The sequence below is a fragment of the Artemia franciscana genome, chromosome 2 (genome assembly GCF_032884065.1).
Source record: "Artemia franciscana chromosome 2, ASM3288406v1, whole genome shotgun sequence".
Classification (NCBI taxonomy): Eukaryota; Metazoa; Arthropoda; class Branchiopoda; order Anostraca; family Artemiidae; genus Artemia; species Artemia franciscana.
In genome coordinates, this window is record NC_088864.1 from 62,297,213 (window position 1) to 62,321,717 (window position 24,505).

Genomic DNA, 24,505 nt, shown 5'->3' on the forward strand with positions numbered 1-24,505 from the left:
TCAACCGGAGGTCACGTTTTAAGTTTTATATTAGCCACAAATCTTTCAGTAAAACACCTTTTTTCGTGATTCCTAAGTCATTAATATTTTCGTTTAGTATTTTAACAGCCGTTTTTCACAGACACCAAGTCTACCCGCCCTAGTCGTTGTTCTGTTATTTCGTGTCATAAAACATTTTATATGTCCAAGGCGGCTTTCAGAATATTGTTATTGTTAAATGTAGTTATAAATAAATAGTCTTTGTGCTAATATTCTATTAAAACAGAAGAAGGAGAATAAAACTAAAGTGGGCTGATAAAAAAAGAACCTCTCTTTGCTTGTGAAGCGTTTATGGTGCTTTCATACTGCACCATAGCACCTTTCAATAACTTATAACTTTACGTTATGTTTCGTAATCTTACTGAGCAAATTATTCACAACTACTTGGCAGTGCCAAGTAGACTCGATCTGTGCTTGAAAATGTTCTTTTCGTAATTTTATGATACGTTGTTTTATGTTAAATTTCGTTGCGTTATGTTTGCGCTATTTTATGTTACGTAATTTTATGTTGTATGTTTCTTTGTAGTTTTTCCTTTGTGGCCTGCGGTTTTTTGTGTCAAATATATTATACGACTATACTGTACTATTGGAAAATTGCTGTAGCAGCAGCAAATTGGGCTCTCGGTGAGCAGTTAATAAATTCTAAAAACAAATCCATATATTTTTTCTAGAAATCCTTTCACGCTTTATCTAAGCCATCTCCATTCCAGAATTTTAGTTTTGAATAATTCGCTTAGTATGATTATGAGGACTTTAGATGATGACTATGTTGAATTTGTGTTACGCTAGCCTAGCATGGAATGACTTGTTGAAAAATGAAGGGTTATACCTAACCTAACGTAACTTAACCACTTAGCATAGACAATTACGTACGTAGTGTGAAAGCCGCTTTAATTGAGAAATTTACAGTCTTCGTGGCATAAACACAGGAAGAAAGGGTACCTTGGCCTACCCTTTTGAAGCTTAAGATTCTTACTGCTTTTGCTCTTGTTCTTATATTTTTTAATGTCTCATTTCTAATGTTTCGAGGGAATTGATATGCAAGCTATCTTCAAAATATTTTTTTTGTGGACACAGATAACTTCATGTATTCACATTTACGTATTTAAGTATATCTTTATCTTGCTTTTGGTTGAAGAAAAGAAGACAACATCAGTTTAAAAACAACAGTTTTTATAAAATACTTAAAATTTAAAAGCGGACAGTTTTTGGTAGGCGTTGGCGCTAATATGAAAAAGAAAGTAATTAAAATATAAAAGTGAATCTTCTTATGGCACATGATATTTACCAAGTGACATATAGCCATCGCAAATTCTGTTGGTCTGTCTGGGGGGAAACCTAAAATCTAGGAAAATGCTTAGAGTGGAGGGATTGGGATGAAACTTGGTGGGAAAAATAAGCACAAGTCCTAGATACGTGATTGACATAACCAGAACGAATCTGCTCTCTTTGGGGGAGTTGGGGGGAGGGTTGATTCTGAAAAATTAGAAAAAATGAGGTACTTTTAACTTACGAAGAAGTGATCAGATCTTAATGAAATTTCATATTTAGAAGAACTTCGTAAGTCAGATCTCTTATGTCAAATCCCGACCGGATCTAGTGTCATTGGGGGGAGTTCGGTGGGGGCGACCGGAAATCTTTGAAAACGCTTAGAGTGGGGGGATTTGGAGGGGAAAACCTAAAATCTTGGAAAACGTAATGAAATTTCATATTTAGAAGGACCGTGTAACTCAGATCTCTTATTGTAAATCTCAACTGGATCCAGTGTCATTGGGAGGAGTTGGGGGGGGGGAACCCGTGAAAAGGCTTATAGTGGAGAGATCAGGATGAAATTTGGTGGGAAGTATAAGCACAAGTCCAAGATACGTGACTGACAGAACCGGACCGGATCCACTCTCTTTGAGGGAGTTGGGGGGGGGATAATTCTGAAAATTAGAAAAAATAAGATATTTGTAAGTTCCGAACGGGAGATCAGATCTTAATGAAATTTGATATTTAGAAAGATCTTGTGCTTCAGAGCCCTTATTTTAAATCCCAACCTGATCCAGTGAGATCGGGGTGAGTTGGAGGGGGAAAACGGAAATATAGGAAAACGTGAAAATTGAGGTATCTTCATCTTGCTAATGGGTAATCTGATCTTAATGAAACTTGATATATAGAAAAATATTATGTCTCAGATGCTCTATTTTCAATTTGAATCGGATCCGGGGACATAGGGGATTGGACGGGGTAACAGAAATCTTGGAAACTGGAAATCTTGGAAAACGCTTAGAGTGATCGGGATGAAACTTGATGGGAAGAATAAAGACAAGTTCTAGATACGTGATTGACATAATTGGAATGGATCCGCCTTTTTGGGGGGAGGTTGGGGAGTGTAAATTCGGAAAAATTGAGGTATTTTTGATTTAAGAACGGGTCACCGGATATTAATGAAATTTGATATTTAGAAGGAACCCATGTCTCAGAGCTCTAATTTTAAATCCCGACCAGATCTGGTGACAGTGGGGTGAGTTGGAGGGAAAAACCGGAAATCTTGGAAAACGCTTAGAGTGGAGAGATCTGGATGAAACTTGGTGGGTAGAATAAGCAAATGTCGTAAATACGTGATTGACGTAACCGGACTGGATCCGCTCTCTTTGGGGGAGTTAGGGGGGCAGAGCTTTGGCGAGTTTGGTGCTTCTGAACGTGCTAGGACGATGCAAATTCGTAGGCGTGTCAGGGACCTGCAAAAACTGACTTGATAAAGTCGTTTTCCCCGATTTGACCATGGGGGGCTGAAGGGAGAGGAAAAATTAGAAAAAATAGGTATTTTTAACTTACGAGTGGGTGATTGGATCTTAATGAATTTTGATATTTAGAAGGACTTCGTATCTCAGAGCTCTTATTTTAAATCCTGACCGGCATTAAACCTCTGATTTTCCTTTTAAATCTATCTATTGATTCTTAGAATTTTTCTAGAGCTCATGCCATATGAGCTCTTGGCTCTTCCAACCTCGTCAGAAGTGCGATATGAGCTCTTAGCTCTTGTTATTTGTTAATCTAGAAAAACTTTACACAAAAGAAGCTTATCAATGAAAATTAAAGAGCTACATTAAGCCAAATGTAAGCAGAAATCTAGTCAAATAATACCAGCCAAAACAAACAGAAATTATAATAAGTAAGCAGGTAAAGCTTAAAACGAATGGGAAATTACTATAAATAGGAGTAGGAATAGCCCCCTGTGTCTGAACGTCATTTGGACTCTACTGAAAACAATATATATTTTGAGATTTGAGTTTTATGTAAAACAACACAAGAAAAGAAAGAAAGATAATCACATCAATACCAGGCATTACAGAAAACAACCAATGAAATATAGATTGACAATTTTTTATGCATTGAAATTCATCCCTGTAAATCTTAGCAATTTTGATTTTTTACTGATGTAGAAAGAAAACGTCTAAAACAGGTTTTCCCCCTATATCAAACCAGTATCAAAACCCCCCGCCCTTACTTCAATGTTAAATACTATATATATATATATATATATATATATATATATATATATATATATATATATATATATATATATATATATATATAATTATATATATATATATATATATATAAATATATATATAAATATCTATATATATATATATATATATATATATATATATGTATATGTATATATATAAATATATATATATATATATATATATATATATATATACATATATATATATATATATATATATATATATATATATATAAATATATATATAAATATATATATATATATATATATATATATATATATATATATATATATATATATATATATATATATATATATATATATGTATATGTATATATATATATATATATATGTATATGTATATATATATATATATATATATATATATATATATATATATATATATATATATATATATATATATATATATATATATATATTTTAACAGATTATTTTGAACAAGATGGATATCTCAAACATTTAATTAATGTTGAAGGGAAGTGGTATCTAAAAAGAATAGAGGGGACTAGATGCCCTCCGATCACTTTTGATCAAACAGTTCGTGGTAAGTAAGGAGCGACCCGGCTCAATAGTAACCAAAACTCTAAAAAATTGAATTTTGATACCAATAGCTACATCAAAAGAATTGCATTTTAAAGCTGATTCTAAATATATAAGTTTCATCAAGTTTAGTGTTACCCTGCAAAAGTTACGTGCCTGAGAATATTTGTCTTATTTTAGAAAATAGGGTGAAACAACCCCTAAAAGTAATAGAATCTTAACGAAAATCACACCATCAGATTCAGCGTATCAGAGAACCCTATTGTAGAAGTTTCAAGCTCCTATCTACAAAAATGTGGAATTTTGTATTTTTTGCCAGAAGGCAGATCACGGATGCGTTTTTTTGTTTGTTTGTTTGTTTGTTTTTTTTTTCCAGGGGTGATCGTATCGACCCAGTGGTCCTAGAATCTTGCGAGAGGGCTCATTCTAACGGAAATAAAAGGTTCTAGTGCCCTTTTTAAGTGACAAAAAAATTGGAGGGTACCTAGACCCCCTCCCACGCTAATTATTTTCCCAAAGTCACGGGATCAAAATTCTGAGATAGCCATTTTATTAAGCGTAGTCTAAAAACCTTATAACTATGTCTTTGGGGACGACTTACTCCCCCACAGTCCCCGTTGGGGGGGGGCTACAAGTTACAAATTTTGACCATTGCTTACATATAGTAATGGTTATTTGGAAGTGTAGAGACGCTTTCAGGGGAATTTTTTGGTTGGGGGGGGGGGGGTTTGAGAAGAGGGAAAATGTTGAGGAAACTTTCCATGGAGGAATTTATCATGGGGGAAGAAAATTTGTATGAAGGGAGTCCAGGATTTTCTAGCATTATTTAAAAAAAGACAATAAAAGATAAATATGAAAAAGTTTTTTCAACTAAAAGTAACGAGCAGAATTAAAACTTAAAACGAACAGAAATTATTACGCATATGTTGGGCTCACCTCCTCCTAACACCTCGCTCTTTACGCTAAAGTATTTTTAGTAATTTCAACTATTTATTCTACGGCTTTTGTGATTCAGGGGTCATTATTAAGAAATTGGACAAAATTTAAGCTTTAGTGTAAAGAGCGAGGTACTGAAGAGGGGTTGAACCCCTCATATACGTAATAAAAACATGAGAATACAGAAGTTCGTTACGTAAGCTAATTTATAAATTATGTATATCTTTTACAAACAAAAACATTTGTAAAAAATTAAAAGTTCTTGTTGCCTTTCTAAGTAACCAAAAAATCGGAGGGCAACTAGGCCTCCTCCCCCGCTCCTTTTTTCCTCAAAATCATTTGATCAAAACTATGAGAAAGCCATTTAGCCAAAAAAATAAATATGCAAGTTTCGTTTTAATTATTCATCTGCGGAGAGCGAAAATCAAACATGTATTGATTCAGAAACGTTCAGAAATTAAATAAAAAAAACAAAACATGTTTTTTTAACGGAAAGTAAGGAGCGACATTAAAATTTAAAACGAACAGAAATTATTTCGTATGTGAAAGGGGATTCTTCCTCATCAACGCCTCGCTCTTTACGCTAAAGCTTTTTACTGTTATAAAAAGTAGAGTTAAGAGAAAGAGTCAAACTTTAGCGCAAAGAGTGGGGCGTTGATGAGGAAGCAGCCCCTTTCACATACGAAGTAATTTCTGTTCGTTTTAAGTTATAATGTCGCTCCTTACTTTCCGTTAAAAAAAAACTTGTTTTTTTTATTAAATTTTTAAAAAAGACACTAGTACTTTCAGTTTCTAAACAAATGAGCCCCCTCTGAAGTTTTTATGTTAATTTCTTCCGCACGAAGTCGAATGGAGAAAAGACAAATGCTTAGAGCTCAATTCGTTCTGTACATAGACAGCTGTATTGTGCAGCCTATGATATTCCTGTTGTTAGGACAGCCCCTGACGCTGTTAGGTCACGTTTTTTCTGTTTTCCGTAAAAGAAGGATTTTTTCATTGTTTTGTTTATTAAGGAAATGAAAAATTCTTACAGTTCCTTACATTTGTTTATTTTCAGCAGTGACGATTGGTCAAGGATTTCCTTCTCCGGATTTGATACGATGTTGGAAAGGACATTTGTTTAAATTCTAAGGCTAGTTATTGTTCCAGTAATGGCAGAGGAGGACTTAGGATATGACGTAACAGACGGCAAATCAGGTATGGATTGTATTTAATTGTTACCCAGTATTTGGGTTTTGTGAAAAAATGAAAAAAAATATTATTATAATTCTTTTAGAGGGAATCTGTCTTCCTTCATCCGCAGAACGTGTCCTAATAATCACAACCTTACTTATAGCATTATTATTATTGTATTATTATATCATATATTATTATATTATATATTATATGTTTTAAATTATTATAGGCTTATTTTCATTATAGCTCTCACTACAATGGAATTGAAATCGGAAAACCATGTCGTAAGAAAAGATTTAAGGGAAATGGGAACTTTTTGGGAGGGTGTAAGAGGGGGGCTTAGAAAAGATTGGGTTAGAGGAGTGTGCGTAGCTGTGCTGGCCTCAGGCAGCTTGGGGCTGTAATGAATTGTTAGAAGTAGCAGTAGCCGCTAGGTTTTTTTTTTATTTAGGTAGCTATTGCCCTAGAAAAAAGCAAGGGAAGACGTTGTACATTAGAAAATAAGAAAAAAAAGAAGCCAGAAGTCAGAAAAAAGAGAAGTCAGAAAAAAGAAGCAAAAACAACTGGGAAAAAGAAGGAAAGAAAGGAATGGAAAGGAAGAAAGGTATTAAAGTACCAAAGACAGTGAAAATTGAATCCCATCCTTTGAGTTGGCTAAGTGGAAACTTACGCCACCATATATATAACCTGGTGTTAAGCTATATGGTGTTTGTTTTGTGGCGTCTTGTATTCCAGGGTCCTTACTTAAAGCATTATATGAAATACCTAATCTAACCAACTCTGTATATCAAATATTTAATTAAAATATACCTACATATTAGTTTATTCCGAGAGAGAATAAGCTAACTATAACCGGAGGCGAGGAAAAACTGGTTTACTTAGATTAAACTAAGATAACTTCTCGAGTGTGTTCTGGATAATACGTAAGTACCGAGAAATCTTAGGAAAATCATGGTTTCTGCGTTTGAATAGATTTAAGATGGGTCCAGAAGGCAAAAAAAATATTTTTAAGTTTATCTCCTTAGTATTTTGATAAAATAAAATAAGAAATTTTAGGGAAAGAAAAAGCCAAACCTTTATTCATATTACAACAAAAATACAGTTAAATGAGCGCGCATCCTTGCACGATTGTCAGCACCATGGAACATCAGCCAACAGCTCTTCTATACTATCCTAAGTAACGGCTGATGGCGACTAGCATCGTGATCAATACGCGAATACACATTTTTATTGGCGTCTTGATCACGCATTTGTTTTTAAAAATATTGTTTTTAAGATACACAACATTTGTTTTTGAAAATATTGTTTTTAAGATATACAGCATTTGTTTTTAAAAATATTCAATAAAGAAGAAAGACAATATGCTACCGATTAATGCTGAGTAAAGATGTGATAACAGTCTACGAGGGTTTCACCACTTTGAAGTTGGATGACAATTTGTCAAAAACTCTAAGTAGAAACATACAGGATATGTATGTTCACAGTATATATACGACATATGTACATACATGTACATTCACATCCCGTAACATACAGGATATGCATATTTACAGGATACATACAGGATATGTACATACACGAACATAAATATTCTGTAACATACGGGATATTTGTGTTTACAGGATACATACGGCATATGTACACAAATGTAAATACATATCCTGTAACCTACAGGACACCTGCACGGTATAAACCTGCATATTCTGTAGCATACAGGATATGCATGTATACATGATACGTACAGGATATGTACATATATGCACACACATAACCTGCAGCATACAGGATATGTATTTTTGCAGGATACATACAGGATATGTACATGCATGTTCATACATATCCCTTAACATACAGGATATGTACATACAGAATACAAAGAAAATTATATTATATTAGGAAGAATTTATTAAGATCCAACAGAAGAAATGCATAATTTAATAGTAAAATAGTCATTTTTTATAGTAAAATAAAAAGCGAAATAACTGCTTTTTTATTGATACGCTATTTCGCTGAGTGCATGTTCGTACATGATTGTCAGCACCAAAGAAAATAAAAACAGTCTTGTATTAGTATTATATTAGATTAATATTCATTATATTATTTAGATTATATAATTTTTTTTCTCGCGTTGAGTTAGTGCCGAAGTATCTTAGGATGATAGTTTAGCTCAAATTAAGTTTTTAAGTAAAAACTACCAGCTTTTCGGATAGCCAACAAAGAAGTAATTCCCAGTATCAAGGAATTACTCCCTAAAAACAGCAACATGAAAATAAAAAAAATAAAAAGCATGTTTCTTCCAACCAGAAACTTTTGAAGTACCAAGGACAGTGAAAACGAAATCTAATTGTTTGAATTGGTTAGGTGGAAATTTACATAGCCATATAATCTTTAAAAATTAGAGAAATCGAGAAATTAATTTTCCATGAAAAAGATCTCAATACACAGCTGTTGAGTTTTGGTATTAGCCAGCGCCAAGTTAGGAAGGAGGGTGATAAATCAGCAAAAATGAACTAAAGACGGTAAAGGTTAGGGCCCTAGTTTAGGGCCTATTGGGAAATAAGAATCTTAAGAAAACAATTCTTACTTCATAATATGACGAATAATTGCAGCTAACACATTTTGCATGCAGCTCCAATATACTTTACTCCCAACCCCTTAATGTCCAAATATATACCGAAAATTAGATATTTCGCGTGTATTCTCCCAATACGTCAATCTTGTTTCAACCCACGTACCCGTAAATTGAATAAACTGTGAAGAAACAAAGACTGGAAAAACAAGAGTGATGGGTGGTGGAAAGCATTGATAATATGTAATTTGGGGGGGGGGGGGCTGCATGCAAGATGTGTTAACTACAATTATTCTGCATATTATTGAAGAAAGAATTGTTATATTGTTATAACAGTCTACGAGGGTTTCACCACTTTGAAGTTGGATGACAATTTGTCAAAAACTCTAAGTAGAAACAGATAGCACTTTATTTTATCATTATATATATATATATATATATATATATATATATATATATATATATATATATATATATATATATATATATATATATATATATATATATATATATATATATATATATATATATATATATATATATATATATATATATTTATATATGTATATAAATATTTATTTTCAATTCGATTTTAGTGACTCATCTGGTTTCATTATTTATGTATGAAAAATACATTTAAATATATAAATATAAAATATATAATATAAATATAAATATAAATATATAAATATATTTAAATATTTATTTTCAATTTGATTTTAGTGACTCATCTGGTTGCATTATTTATGTATGGAAAACTTCTGTTTAAAAAAAAAGTACACACATAACAGGCATCTACCCAGGATAGTTTTTTTTAGGGGGGAGGTTAATTAATAAAAAAAAATCTTTTTGTTAGTCTTCTGTTAAACGAAAAACGTGAAGTTAATCCTAATGAAATATACCAAAACGTGATGATGATACAGCACTTTATTTACAAAATTATGGAAACTTCATCACAGAATTATGGAAAGCAGGCCGCGGAGAACGCATTATATTAAATACCTAACCCCTAACCACCTCTATATATTAAATATTTAATTAAAATATACATACATCGTAGTTTTTTTTACTCAAAATAAGCAAATCATAACCGATCCCAGAGAGGAAACCGGTTTCTGTCAGAATCTTACACATAATTCTTATGTGTGTTCCGTTTAACAGACAGGTACCCTAATTTTATTCGATAATTTGGAAAAGAAGTGCCTCGGAATTCAAGAAAATTTAGGATAGGGGGGCAACTTACTTCCTTGAGTATGTCCCTGATACATAACATGCTTTTTTATGTATCCTCATTTGCCGAGCTCAGCAGTTAAACAATTAATCTTTGAATAGCGGTCATTTTGCCGATATTAATTGCAACATTTAAGCCCTCGTGTTATCTTTTACATTTTCCGCTTCATTTAGACAGAGACGCTGACGGCGACAAGCGTGCAGTTAAATTTGTTGCATCTTTTAACAATCATTTGTCCAATTCTTATAACCGGATTGTTGAACTGAAAGCAAGTTTTACTCTACCGTTACATATCTTGGGTATTTGAGTTAAATTTAAGGGTTTAAGGTTGCATCAGATATGTAGAATTGTTAACATAAAATAAAAATATTGATATTTCAAGTAAACTAAATTGGATACTTGTCTATTGTATAAAACAAACTCGAGAAGTGAAGTTTGGTTAATGCTAATGAAATAAAACAAAATTATGATGAAATTTTGTTGAGAAACAAATTCAGGCTAAATATTTGCCTATTAAGGGTGGGAGGGGGGAGGTAACGTATAGCCTATATTAAATACGTAACCTAAACAAACCTGTTCTAACCTAACATAACAAAAATACCAACTAAATGCTTAAATAAAATATAGCTACAATCTATTTCCCGACCGAGCCAAAGCTAATTGTCTGGTATAAAGAAGTTGCTTGACTAGTTTCTTGTCTCATGTCCGCATCATTCGCTATTGAAATTCTCGAGTGTGTTGATATAAAGCAAAAGTATCAAAAATTGCTGGTAGAAAAATTTAAAAGACAAATAATAAAAATGGGATTCCGGGGTGATCATGACAATTCATGACTAGGTCTTCTCATTGACTGTTTTTATGATTTTGCCGCCACACAATTTCATTTATTTCTTAATGTACCAAGGATACCAAAATAAAGGGATTTTACACCCCTGCCTCCCGAATTTATCCTTTTACTTAAGAATTATTTCAAAATTATTATCTTTTCAGTAGATTATCAGCTTTCTGGTAGTGAACCGACGTTGAACCGTCAAAATAAATTGGCAAAAATAATTATTTAAACTTGACAACGCTTCGTCATTTATAATTATTATTATTATATTTATTACCCACAAACATACAAAAGTATAAACAGTGGAGTAGGGAGAAAAAACTAATAAACAAGCACAAACAAAAATTGCACGTAACTCTAATAGCAAGCACAACAAGCATAAAATATCAGAGAAAACAGTATAATAAAATAGACTAAAAGTTCAGTAGAACAGACGAAGTAAAGCTATATTGATAATTAGAAATATTCATAAAAAAATCTAGAGACCGCCACTCATGTTTCGCGTTCAACGTCATCACCATTTATTTTTAACCCACGGAGATAAGAAAAAAGGAAATGGAAAGGAAAAAAGAAAAATAAAACGAAATTAACAAAACAACAAATGGAAAAACATTTGGCAAAATTAGTAAAACAACAAATGGAGAAACAACTATAGAGAAAAGAAAAAGGAAACGAAATTAACGAGACAACCAAAAACTAAACACTCATCCTACCTCAGGGAGAAAAAAACATTCTGCATTTTGCAGAAAAAACGTCCTGTATTCTCCAGAAAAAAATTATTATGTATTTAAAATTAAAAATCCCAAAGACAACTTCAACTTCAAAGGAAAACTACATGTTCTGATGCTAAATGTTTTAGGATAAATGTCTGGATTAGGGGCTTTTGAGCAGGAAACATTATAACAATTCTTTCTTCAATAATATGCAGAATAATTGTAGTTAACACATCTTGCATGCAGCCCCCCCCCAAATTACATATTATCAATGCTTTCCACCACCCATCACTCTTGTTTTTCCAGTCTTTGTTTCTTCACAGTTTATTCAATTTACGGGTACGTGGGTTGAAACAAGATTGACGTATTGGGAGAATACACGCGAAATATCTAATTTTCGGTATATATTTGGACATAAGGGGTTGGGAGTAAAGTATATTGGAGCTGCATGCAAAATGTGTTAGCTGCAATTATTCGTCATATTATGAAGTAAGAATTGTTATCTTAAGATTCTTATTTCCCAATAGGCCCTAAACTAGGGCCCTAACCTTTACCGTCTTTAGTTCATTTTTGCTGATTTATCACCCTCCTTCCTAACTTGGCGCTGGCTAATACCAAAACTCAACAGCTGTGTATTGAGATCTTTTTCATGGAAAATTAATTTCTCGATTTCTCTAATTTTTAAAGATTATATGGCTATGTAAATTTCCACCTAACCAATTCAAACAATTAGATTTCGTTTTCACTGTCCTTGGTACTTCAAAAGTTTCTGGTTGGAAGAAACATGCTTTTTATTTTTATTTTTTTCATGTTGCTGTTTTTAGTGAGCTAGTTCTTGTGACCTCTCTTGAACTGAAGTAAAGTTTTACTAAAGGTTCGCTCCACTGTGTGCTAGGTGTATTTGAATTTGTTATCGTTTGGAATTGGTTGCCCTAAATAGTGGCGAAAAATTAGCAATAAATAAGCAAAATATGTATGGTACCTAACAACTAAAGAAGGTGTTGCTTTTCTTTTGAGGTTTAGTTGTGTTTGAATCAACAGATTGATGATTACAGACGAAAAGCGTTGTTAAATTTGACTGATTAGATTTAAAGTGGCAACACTGACCGAGATGTGATACATCCCTAAATACTTCATTATTCTGAAAAAAAAATTAAAATCGGAGTTTTTAGGTAAGAATAGACCTAAGATGGACATAGGGAGCATAAACTGGTATTTTCAATGAAAATTCCAAAAAAAGATATTTTCAACAAAAATACAACGAAAGGTATTTTCAATGAAAATACCTAAATCTATTTTTCGAAATCTAGATGTGTTAAAAATTATAGGGTGTAAATGTATTCTAACACACACCCCCCGGTCCCTGACGTTGCCGCAGGGAGTACAAACTGCTTCTGTTTTTTTGGCAATTTAGAGTTCAGTAGTCAATTCAGTCAGATCAATTTTCAAATTTTTGAGGCTTTAGTGTTAGCAGTGGGGACTTGGTTTTCTTGAATTTGAGACGTAACATGAAAATTTACTGGCTTTTCCACATTTTTCCGCTTCATTTAAATGGCGACAGGCCGGCAGTTAAATTTATCGGATCTTTGGACATAGATTTATTCAATTGTACGTACTGGTTACTGGCTTGTTTAAAATCAAGTTTTACTTAACCGTTAGGCAGTATATCTTTGATATCATCTGAGTTAAATCGATGAAGGTATTAGGTCGTATCAGATGTATAGGGCTCTAGGAAAGGCAATGTTTCATTATTAGAGATAATGGTCAGCCTGACTAAAAGCGCTTATTCATGAAAAGCCACGCCCTAGTGGCAAAAAAGTGCCAGTTGCGAATATCTTACGAAAAACGAAGCTGACTTATACATAATGCTATTATGCATAAATACTCCCACATAAAAAGAAGCTTTAAAATCACCATCTAGTCTGTGGTCTGCGGATCCTGCAGGTATTTTAGCCATCCTGGAAGAGACGTCTCAAACTAGCCTCCTGGAAGTATTTTGGTTATGTTTGGGTCACTGCAAAACGAGGGGCTGCCAACTTTAGGAAATCACGTGCACTAGGTGGTACCTGGGTGGTGCGTGTTAAGCTTGGCTAAAGGCTGCCAAACGTGGCGGAGCTGTGCCAAGTGTGGCGGAAATTTTCAGCAATCTTGACGTATAGCAGGTTGCGGAAATTGGGTAACCACATGCTACAGAATGGACAAAAACCGTGGGGCTCTCTTTCTTTCCTTCTTTTTTATGTTGAATGGTTCTTGAATTTCGATTCAAGAGAACCCTCTTATTACCTAAGACTAGTGGTTTGATTTGTTCCTTTCTGGTAAAAAAAAGCCAAACAAATTCATACCCATCAACGATCATCCTTCCCGAAGAAAATATGACTTTTGGGTATCCAGAAAGAAGGGGGTCTAAGACCCTTATAATTTCTCAATCATGTTGCCTTTAGCGTTGAAATCTACATCAAGATTGCATTTTTTGGGTGTGTTTTCCCTTTCAAATTTGTGGATTTTTTGCCAATAGATTTGTCAAGTAAATTTAAGCTTGTTGGGTATTATATAGTTGGAATTAGGGTAAAAATTGTTGTGTATGTTTCTTTTAAACTCTCTTTAATTAGTTATTATTGGGTTGCTGCTTACCCACCGCTCATAGCCGAGGACTGGTGAACGGTAAGGTTGAATGATTAGGACATTTCGCTAAAAGGGTTAATGTTATAAATGAGAAAGTACCCTTTTATGCCACCGCATACAATTTTTTTTTTTTTACTACAAAGAAGGCCCCTTCTAAAATGCACATGGGTAGTCGAATTTCCAAGCACCTGCTCAAATACCAACCAAATATCTGTACCTGGCCCTCCTGAAATACTAATGTTCCTGAATTTCGGGGCAGTTTTATGCGCCTGCTCCTTCATATCCCATTTGTTAGCACTGTATAAAAAATATTCACTCGTAAAAATTATCTTGGCCCAGGTTTTGTCCCTAAGAATGGTAGTAGCCTATTATTAGCAGTCTCATTTTTGTTGTCAGGTAGCAATATTTTTATACTGCATAAAATCGTATGTTAAAATGAAGCGCTTTTAGGAATGATATAAGTTGCCTATTTTAGAATTGTAAACTTCTTTTCAAAATTTTATAGTGTTTGAGCGATTAGACACTAGAACTTTTTTTTGCCGGGATTTTAATTTCCTTTCTTATTTCCCTCTTTTGACAGAATGTATAAATGTCTTCTTATGTCCGTGGGGGCAACGACTTCTGGCGCCCATGGATTTAGAGACTATCTGCGGAATTAATTTAGCAGTTAATGAGAAATCTAGAAATGTAGAAACTGTAGAAATCTGTAAAATGTAGAATGTAGAAAATGTAGAAATGTAGAAGTGTAGAAATGATGTTTCCTGACCACGTTTATAACAAGCTAGGCAGTGCAAACCGAGAGGTGGGGTTGCACCTCAAATAATATGTTTCACCGATAAATTGATATGCGTGATACAATATCGTGACATGAACCAAATGGTGTATATGCTCTCAATTCTCACGGATGGATTTATACCTTGGACATATGTTGTCAAAATGTTAAATGAGACTGTGTTCTTTAATCGAAGATTATCATAATTTATAGTTAGCCTCAATAATTTAAAATAAGCCCCAGAAAGCACATCTGGTAATAAAGATTTTCAAATTTTTATGAGGGGCTCTTCAGTAGGGTTGCCATCCCTAGTGATTTATTACCATTTCTAGTGATTTTTTATATTGCCTAGACCAAAAATCACTAAATTTGCACATAAATCACTAGATTATTGAAGAAAATCATTAAAGTTACAAGAAAATCACTAAAATCTAGTGATTTTTTGTCGCCGGGTGGCAACCGTGCTCATCAGATCGATATGTTTACCACACTCAAGAAGTGATGCTCGGTTAATCCTAATGAAATGTATCAAAATATGATAAAAATATAATACTTAATTAACAAAAATATGGACACTATAGAAAGAAATTATGGAATGGAGGCAACGCAGAACACATAGGTGTCATTAAGAATCGCTTTTAAATTAGCTCTGCCTTCTGCCGTCATTGCCGCCTGCCACATGTACTACGCTAGATATGTTTTCAGAAGATGACGAGCTGTACCTCGGTGCTGTGTATTCCTCCACTTTGCGGAACACCACATTCTCTCCACTTGTTTAGTAGATACGTTAGATTTTGGGTCGACAAAATTATAAGTGTGGTTCACAGTGAAGTGTGTGAACCCTGGCTCCTCCAGCTCAGCTATTTTGTACCCCCTCCAACAATCATAAATTATTGTTGATCCTGACTCAGTGTTTAGCTAAATTTGTTGGAGTAAATTTTCTGATTTTCGGTTGGGGATTTCTTCTAAAAATCTGTCAACGGTTTCCCTGCACATTTCACCAAACACCCGCTGAACATTCATGGCCAGACACCTTATCACTACACATCCCAAACTAAATGAATTTCATCCATGGTCAGAGTAACCGGTTCTACTCAGATCAAGAACTTGACTGGGGTTGCTATTATACGTAAGTACTATACCACAAAATGTGTTGCCAGGTTATCAAATAGCCTATCTTCATTAAAATGTGGATCGAGCTATCTTGAACACGTTTATAACAGGCTTGGCACTTACCCGGAAGCATGGTTGCAACTCGAGAAGATATTTTTCACTGAAACATTGATACGCGCAAAAAAATGTCTTGACACAAACCAAATGGTGTGCTCTCAATTTTCGCAAAATTGATTTATACCTTGAACACATGTCTTCAAAAATATTAAATGAAATCGTGTTCTATACTATAAAATTGAATATTAGTATAATTTATATTGATTGGATAAAATTAGAGTTGCATTCCAAAATTTGCTCTAAGGGACTTCTAATGCTCGTGGAAATGCTGTTAATTTTTTTTTTTTTTAAAGAAACTGGAATCATTTTTCCGTAGCAATTCAATTACTCTTACCGGTCAGGAGTGTCATGAGGGAGAGAGTGCTTTATTAATCTGGTTCCCTTCCATATTTCCAGATATGCAGTTACAAGGTCTACGAATTTTCCGTATATTCCCAATTTTGAAATCGACATTGTACATGACGTATCTCAGAGGCTAAAAGAAACTCGCGTTTGTGCAAAAATAACTTCTTGTTGGTAGCAGTTGAAAAAAAGCACAAAACAACAGCACAAAAACAAAAGCAAAAACACAAAGCACAAAACAATAATATCAAACGGAGCTTTTAACGGCAGGTTCTCATTTGACCAGCCACTTTCTTATCGTGATCTACCTACCACTGGCAAATAAAGCGCTGTTTTGGCTTTTTAAAGCCCGTTTTTGGCTTTTTCTCGACTTATTTCTGCGTATCAAAGGTAAATTAAGCACTTTCATTGGTTAATTAAGCGACTTTTTTTTAGCTGTTTTTCCGTTTCCTACTACGTAACAGTGGCAAATTAAGTGCCTTTTCTTATTTTTTTGGCTATTTTAGTGCCTTATTTCGGTTATTTTTTCAATTTACTTCTATAGTTGGAAAAACGCTTTTTTTTAGCGCTTGACACTTCTGTAGATCCGTGCTTTATAATATACCACCTTTTGAATTAGGCCTACTCCAACAGATTTGTCAAAAAACATAAGCAGACAACTTTGGTTTTTTTTGGGAAATCATGGAGAAATTCCAAGAAATTTACAAGAAATTTTCAAGAATAGGGTCCTGAGGCCCCCTATATTCTAGACTGGATTTACATAGACAAAGACGAAATCTTTGTAGGCCTACTTGTTATACTTAAATTCTGAATTCGAACTGTAATTTACATGAAATAAATTAAAAAAATGACTCGATTAAATTTAAGAACTTCAAAATTTGAAAGAAGATGTTAAAATGTTCTTATTTTTGTATCGTAAACACAAAGAGCAAATATTCTGTCCTCGATGTAATGTTTTATTGTGGGATTCTTTGAACAAATCATTTCGATTGCGGTTGACCTGGGGGTATTAATTCTTGATAAAATCTGTCTTTTATAAAATATGGTATAAAATAGATTAACAGCAATAGTACAGTATATACATCAGCAAGTGGGTATTAAAGTCAGTTACGCCATTTGAGGAAAAATAGTGAACCACCATTTAGACCACCAGATAGAGAAAATAGAAAAAACTCGATGCTGAGACAAACCAAGCCAAGATTTTGTATACTACAAACTTATGAGATGATTCGCTGAAGGACAATACTAAAAAGAGGGGACTTCAGGCAATTTCCCCACTAGCTGACTAGATCATGACAAGCAGAAACTTGTGTATTTTTTTAGGAAATACAACGCTTATCTAGTAATAGAAACTCTGGATTCAAATTTCCCACACCCCTCACCATGGAACGAATTTTGTACTGTATCACATCAGTATTTATCGAAGTACTATATCAATTTTGATGAGTTAATTATATCAACTGACGTTGGATGCTTTGTGTTTTTTGTTTTGGAAATTAGGTCCAACAGTAGAACTACATGGACCATCAAGAGGACCATATATTTGCACATAGGGGGGGGGAGTAAAGTGTTTGGATAGTTTGAAGTTAGAAAACAATTCTTACTTCATACTATACAGAATAATTGTACCTAAAACATTTTGAATGCAGACCCACTATACCTCCCCCCCCCCTAATGTGCAAATGTATAGCTCAAATCTGTTTCTTTAGTGACGAAGAAACTAACGAAAAAAGTGGTAATTTTCGGAGGGGGAAGAATTTTGGTACTTGTGGATTATGCACCACTCACTCATGTTTACGCTGTGTAAAACTCACCGGTTTCTGTGTAAAACAACCGGTTTCTTCATTAGCTTCTTTCAGCTTAGCGCGAGACAAGACAAAGACTTGTGACAGAATATATGGGCATTATATAATTTGGGCTATATATTTACGCATAATGAGGGGGGGGGCAAATACAGTTTAAAGTCAGAAAACAATTCTTACTTCCTAATATGCAGAATAATTATACTTAACACATTCTGCATACAGACCCGCTATACTTCACCCCTCCCTTTTAATGTGCAAATCTATAGCCCAAATTTGTTTTTAAAGTAATTAAGAAACTAACGAAAAAATCGGTTTATTCTCGAGTTTTACACACAGCGTAGACTTGAGTGAGTACCGCATAATACATAAGTACCAAAATTACTTCCCTCTACGGGAAAAAAAACTCAAATGAAATTTTCAAATTTGGAAAATCTTATTTTCCACGGGAGGGTACTTTCTGGGGGGGGGGGTAAACAACAGCCACCTTCAATTAAACCCCAGTAACAGGTATAATATGTCAAACAACTTATAAGACTCATTAAAAAAGAAAGAAAAAAAATCCAAGGACAATATGAGAAGCCTCTTGCAAGAATTGGGCTCAAAAATGGCTAGAACAACGAGAATTAGGGAACTGTCATGAGTCCTAACTAGCCAGTGAAAGCAGGTCAGGCCACTTTGGAGGCTCAAGTAAGCGAGTGGCTGAGGAAGTCAATAGTAAAAGAGATACAGTGTAACAGTGTTCAAGATGCTTTGCGCGAGTTAAGTATTTCTTCTTCCATCGGTTCTCCCTTTGAAGCAATCTCTAGATTTGCTATAAGGTGTTAGTAGTGGCCATTTGAAATGAAGTATGGGTCCTAGCAAGTGCGAGTAAGTTCTTGCCTCATAAATGATCAGAGATTGATTGACAGCGATTTTATATCCCATGTGACCAGTCTCAAGACTAATTTACACGGATCACCATAGACCTCATCATCTCCTATTCTTCTGAGGTTATTTCAAGGATTGCAAGAAGTTTAAGGACAATTGTTAGACTCAAGGATACCATTCTTTGGAGAGATCATAACTATTCCTAATTTGTTTCACAAAAAAAGTCATGGGAAAATATACTGGGCTTCAAAAAATGCATGGAGGTAGAGTATCCCGAAGTTTCCCGGATATTTGCTCGACAATCAAGAGGAAGAGCCGCAAGATCATCACTGATATTGTACTGATTTACCCACAATTAAATACGTTTAGATAATTTTTTTTTTATTTTCAGATTCTAACTAATGATAGAAATGTATTGATTCTGCGGCCTTCTTCTATTAATAGGGCGCCTTGCCGTATTTACACTAATCCTCTTTTGGAAAAATCGCTACTTTATCCTCCATTTTTCATTAAAAATAAAAAAAAATATTATTCGTTTTAAATTAAAAAAGTAATTAAAATCTTAATAAAACTCTTAGTCTTATTTTTTCCAGTTGAATAATTATTGTCGGTGATTCTTTTTATTTTATTTTATTAAATTTTTTTAAATGATGATAGTAACATCGACAGGAACCAAGTTTCTATTGTCTTCGTTTTGCATCAAGTGACGTTTATGAATAGTTACACTTTAAAGGCAATGATAAAGCATAAAATCAACAGACTAATATACTTATAAATCATGCTTCAAGCTATAACTATGGAATTTGAATTAATGATGTATATTAATCATTAATGATTATATTTAGCTTAAAGCCTTGTGGAACAATAAAAAAAAGAAAATACAGAAATAGTATTTGACACAAATTTCACTATTTAAAACTGCACAGAACATGTCCTTTCGAGGGGTTGCCTACTTTCAAAAATTGCGTCACCATGTGGTACAGGCCACTTGTGGCTCGAAGTGTACCATAAATGGAATGAAGAGGTGAAGCATCATGGAAGTACCAAAGTTAAGCATCATTGACCGTGAAACGTCATGTGCGCCAAACATGGTAGAAAAAGTGGCGCTTCGAGATGTACACCTGTTTTGAGGGGGTAACTGCTCAGCCCTGTTCCTCTTTTTATTTTTCTAAAACTAAAAGGCTTGATATAGGTCTAAAGGTTTTATGGACTCATGGAAATGTCAATTAAATGGACTTTAATGGACTCCTGATGTGGACTTCAGCGTTAAACCGAAATAAATATAGAAATAATACCAAAGCGAAAAAACATAAAAGCATGAGTATTTATACAAAAATTAAATGATTTGCTGTTTAGAAGCATTAATAAATTTCTGTCTTCAATATTTGTTTAGTCTGTTAATATTGTTATTTGTTTTTTTTTTCCATTTGTCTTTTCTTTTTTTTGAGTTGGGAGGGTTGAGGAAGACTCTGAAAATAACATTAGGAAATATATAGCCTAATTAAAATCCCATAGATGTTCCAATTTAGAAAACACATAAAGGAAACTTTAGCCTCAATCGTTGCCTCAGTTGTTGCCTCAATTGTCGCAGTCGCTGCCTCAATTTTCAAAACAAGCGAACTTTGTATCGTCTTGGTGTTTGGTTTTTATGGCACTTGGTATTAACCAAGTGACATATAGCAATCGCAAATTCTGTCGGTTCCGGTTTTGCAACTTTAGGATCTTCCAGGTAAGCTAGGACGATGAAATTTGGCAGGCATATCAGGGACCGGACCAGATTAAATTAGAAATAGTCTTTTTCCGATTTGACCATCTGGGGGGGGGGGAGCGGGGGGCCCGTTAATTCTGAAAAATTAGAAAAAATGAGGTATTTTTAGCTTACGAACGGGTGATCGGATCTCAATGAAATTTGATATTTAGAAGGATATCGTGTCTCAAAGCTTTCATTTTAAGTTGCGACCGGATCTGGTGACATTGGGGGGGGGGGGGTTGGGTGGATCTAAAATCATGGAAAACGCTTAGATTGGAGGGATCGGGATGAAACTTGGTGGGAAAAATAAGCAGAAGTCTTAGATATGTGATTTACATAATTGGAACGGATCCGCTCTATTGGGGGGGGGGGATAATTCTGAAAAATCAGAAAAAATGACGTATTTTTAACTTACGAAGGAGTTATCGTATCTTCATGAAACTTCATATTTAAAAGGACCTCGTGACTCAGATCTCTTATTTTAAATCTCAACCGGATCCAGCGTAATTTGGGGGGGGGGGCAGTTGAGGGGAACCGGAAATCTAAGAAAATACTTAAAGCGGTGAGATCAGGATGAAACTGGATGGGAAGAATTAAAACCTTGCTAAGACACTTGACTGACATAACCGGACCGGATCTGCTCTCTTTGGTAGAGTTGGGGGGGGGGGGGTAATTTTGGAAATTGAGGTATTTGTAATTTACGAAAGGGTGACCAGATCTTAATGAAATTTGATATTTAAAAGGGTCTTGCGCTTTAAAGCTCCAATTTTAAATTCCGACCAGATCCTGTGACATTGGGGGGAGTTGGAGGGGGAATCTGGAATTCTTTGAAAACGTGAAAATTGGGGTATTTTATTTTACGAATAGGTGATTGGATCTTAATGAAATTTGATATTTAGAAGGAATTCATGTCTCAGAGCTCTTGTTTCAAATCCCGACCTGATCTTTTGACACTGGGGGAGTTGGAGGGGGAAATCTTGGAAAACACTTGGAGTGGAGGAATCAGGATGAAGCTTGGTGGATAGAATAAGCAAATGTCCTTAATACGTGATTGACGGAACCGTACTGGATTCGCTCTCTTTGGGGGAGTTGGGGGGAGGGGTTCAGTGATTTGGCGAGTTTGGTGCTTGTGGACGTGCTAGGACGATGAAAATTGGTAGGCGTGTCAGGGAGCTGCACAAATTGACTTGATAAAGTCGTTTTCCCAGATTCGACCATCTGGGGGGCTAAAGGGAGGGGAAAAATTAGGTATTTATAACATACGAGTGGGTGATCGAATTTTGATATTTAGAAGGACATCATGACTCAGAGCTCTTATTTTAAATCCTGACTGGCATTAAGCCTCTTATTTTCCTTTTAAATCAATCTATTGATTCATAGAATTTTGCTAGAGCTCATACCATATGATCTCTTGGCTCTTAGCTCTTCTTGCCTCGTCACAAGTGCCATATGAGCTCTTAGCTCTTGTTATTTTTAATTTGTGGGTTTCTAGTCTTCAATTTTTGGGATGTAGGCTTTTTGCACTGTTTTTGTTTCATCTTTTAGAAACGATTTGAGTTCTTTTTCGCCGTTTTTTTCTTTTGTGGGCAGACTGTGAACGTTGGTCCAAAATAACGTCAATTAAACCTATTATAACTCTATTTTTCAGGTAATATCTGATGAGTTTGAATTATTGATGCATATTATTTGTTATTGATTGTCTAAAGCTTAGAGCCTTGTCGGACAAAAAGAAAGAACTTTAATAAATAGTAGTTAATGCAAATTGAATGTATCTAATACAAGTATATTTGTAGGAATTCATTTAGGGAGTAGAGGGTGGTGGTAAATTAGGTAAAATGAGTAAATAGTTGGAATGATAGGAAAGTGTCTTTATAGTTTTTGGGGAGGGGGTGGAGGGCGGCCCCTCTGTGTTCGTGCAATCCCTGAGTCATTTCTTGTCTTTTGGTCTTTATACCTCATTGTTAATTTGTCAACTGATTATTCACATTAATAAGATTGAATATTAAAAAAAGGTTTTGGCCTACAGTTTCTTCATTGAACAATTCCACAATTCCCAACAGTTTCAATAGAAATAACAGTTATTTTTTTCGATATTTAATTTGACCTAATATAACAGACTAGTAAAACTATTATATTAACAAAATTCGATGGTTCAAGCTAAAATTAGAGGGCCCTATATTTTTATTGTTTGGTAGGCAAGCAGCCATGAGTTTTTAAGGGGGGGGTATGTGTGTGCGTCAAATTAAAAAAAACAGGTTTACAGTTAGGCATACAGGCTCCCTCCTGATTATGTAAGATTTTGACTTTAAGGGAGCAACCCTTCAACCCCGCTTCTTTTTAGGAAGTACTGTTGCGACCCAAATGTACAGTTGCTTGGAGGATGTAACGAAAACAAAACTTTGAAAGAACTAACAATTGTTCATATTCAATTGATCTTTTTAAAGAAATTGGTAAAGTTGCTTTCTCCAACTTTCTGCAAGTATTCTCACTTTTCTTGAAAATCAATTTTGAAATTGATCAAAGATATGCCAAATATAATTTGAACATAAGCATGCTTTTATACTTCCAACATATATGGGATCATCTTGTGAACCGCAAGTTTGACTAAAATGTGACAACTTTTACCGTTAGATATTGTTATGATGACAAAAATTAGGAAGCCCCTCGTCCAAAAACGTAGTTTAAATAAAAGCATCCGAAAGTTTTTTCTTAGGCCTCTTGACCCTTATTTCTAAGTTCTATATTTTGACTCTGAGTGAGCAATCTTTCATCTCCTTTGATAAGGTTGTGTACACTGAAGCTTTCTCCAAGTACTCTCATGTTTCTAGAAGTCAATTTTGGGAAACAATCGAAGATAAGTCAAGCATTTTTTATGTAGAACGACTTAAGCTCATTTAAGTCTTCATCCCTTGAATGAGCTAATATAGCCCTTTAATTGAATTCGGTAATTGTTTTTGCCTGCTTTGCGTAGAGCGTTTCCTTGAAGTGTTTGGCCATAAACCTAGTTTCGTTGAAAGCTTCCGAGAAGCCTTTTCATCTTAGGCCTCTTGACCCTTATTTCAAGCTCTATGTTTTGACTTCGAGTGAACGATCTTTCATCAAAACTCCTTTAATAAGGAGGTGTACAGCCTCTTGACCCTTATTTCAAGCTCTATATTTTGACTTCGAGAGAACGATCTTTCATCAAAACTCCTTTAATAAGGAGGTGTGGGGCCTCTTGACCCTTATTTCAAGCTCTATGTTTTGACTTTGAGAGAACAATCTTTCATCAAAACTCCTTTAATAAGGAGGTGTACGGCCTCTTGACCCTTATTTCAAGCTCTATATTTTGACTTCGTGAGAACGATCTTTCGTCAAAACTTCTTTAATAAGGAGGTGTGCGGCCTCTTGACCCTTATTTCAAGCTCTATGTTTTGACTTTGAGAGAACAATCTTTCATCAAAACTCCTTTAATAAGGCGGTGTACGGCCTCTTGACCCTTATTTCAAGCTCTATATTTTGACTTCGTGAGAACGATCTTTCGTCAAAACTTCTTTAATAAGG

At 34.4% G+C, this 24,505-nt stretch overlaps 1 protein-coding gene across 5 annotated transcripts in view; it reads left to right on the top strand.

Moving 5' to 3' along the window:
• Positions 1–24,505, top strand: part of LOC136043906 (uncharacterized) — a 305,479-nt gene that overhangs the window by 37,044 nt on the left and 243,930 nt on the right. For 3 of the 5 annotated variants that reach the window (XM_065728942.1, XM_065728946.1, XM_065728945.1), the window contains one exon: positions 6,111–6,250. In XM_065728942.1, coding sequence (XP_065585014.1) covers positions 6,205–6,250 — 46 coding nt within the window. In that variant the 5' untranslated portion in view covers positions 6,111–6,204. Of the gene's footprint in view, positions 1–565; positions 664–6,110; positions 6,251–24,505 lie in introns of all 5 variants that reach the window. The other 2 variants (XM_065728944.1, XM_065728943.1) reach the window with 2 other exon arrangements.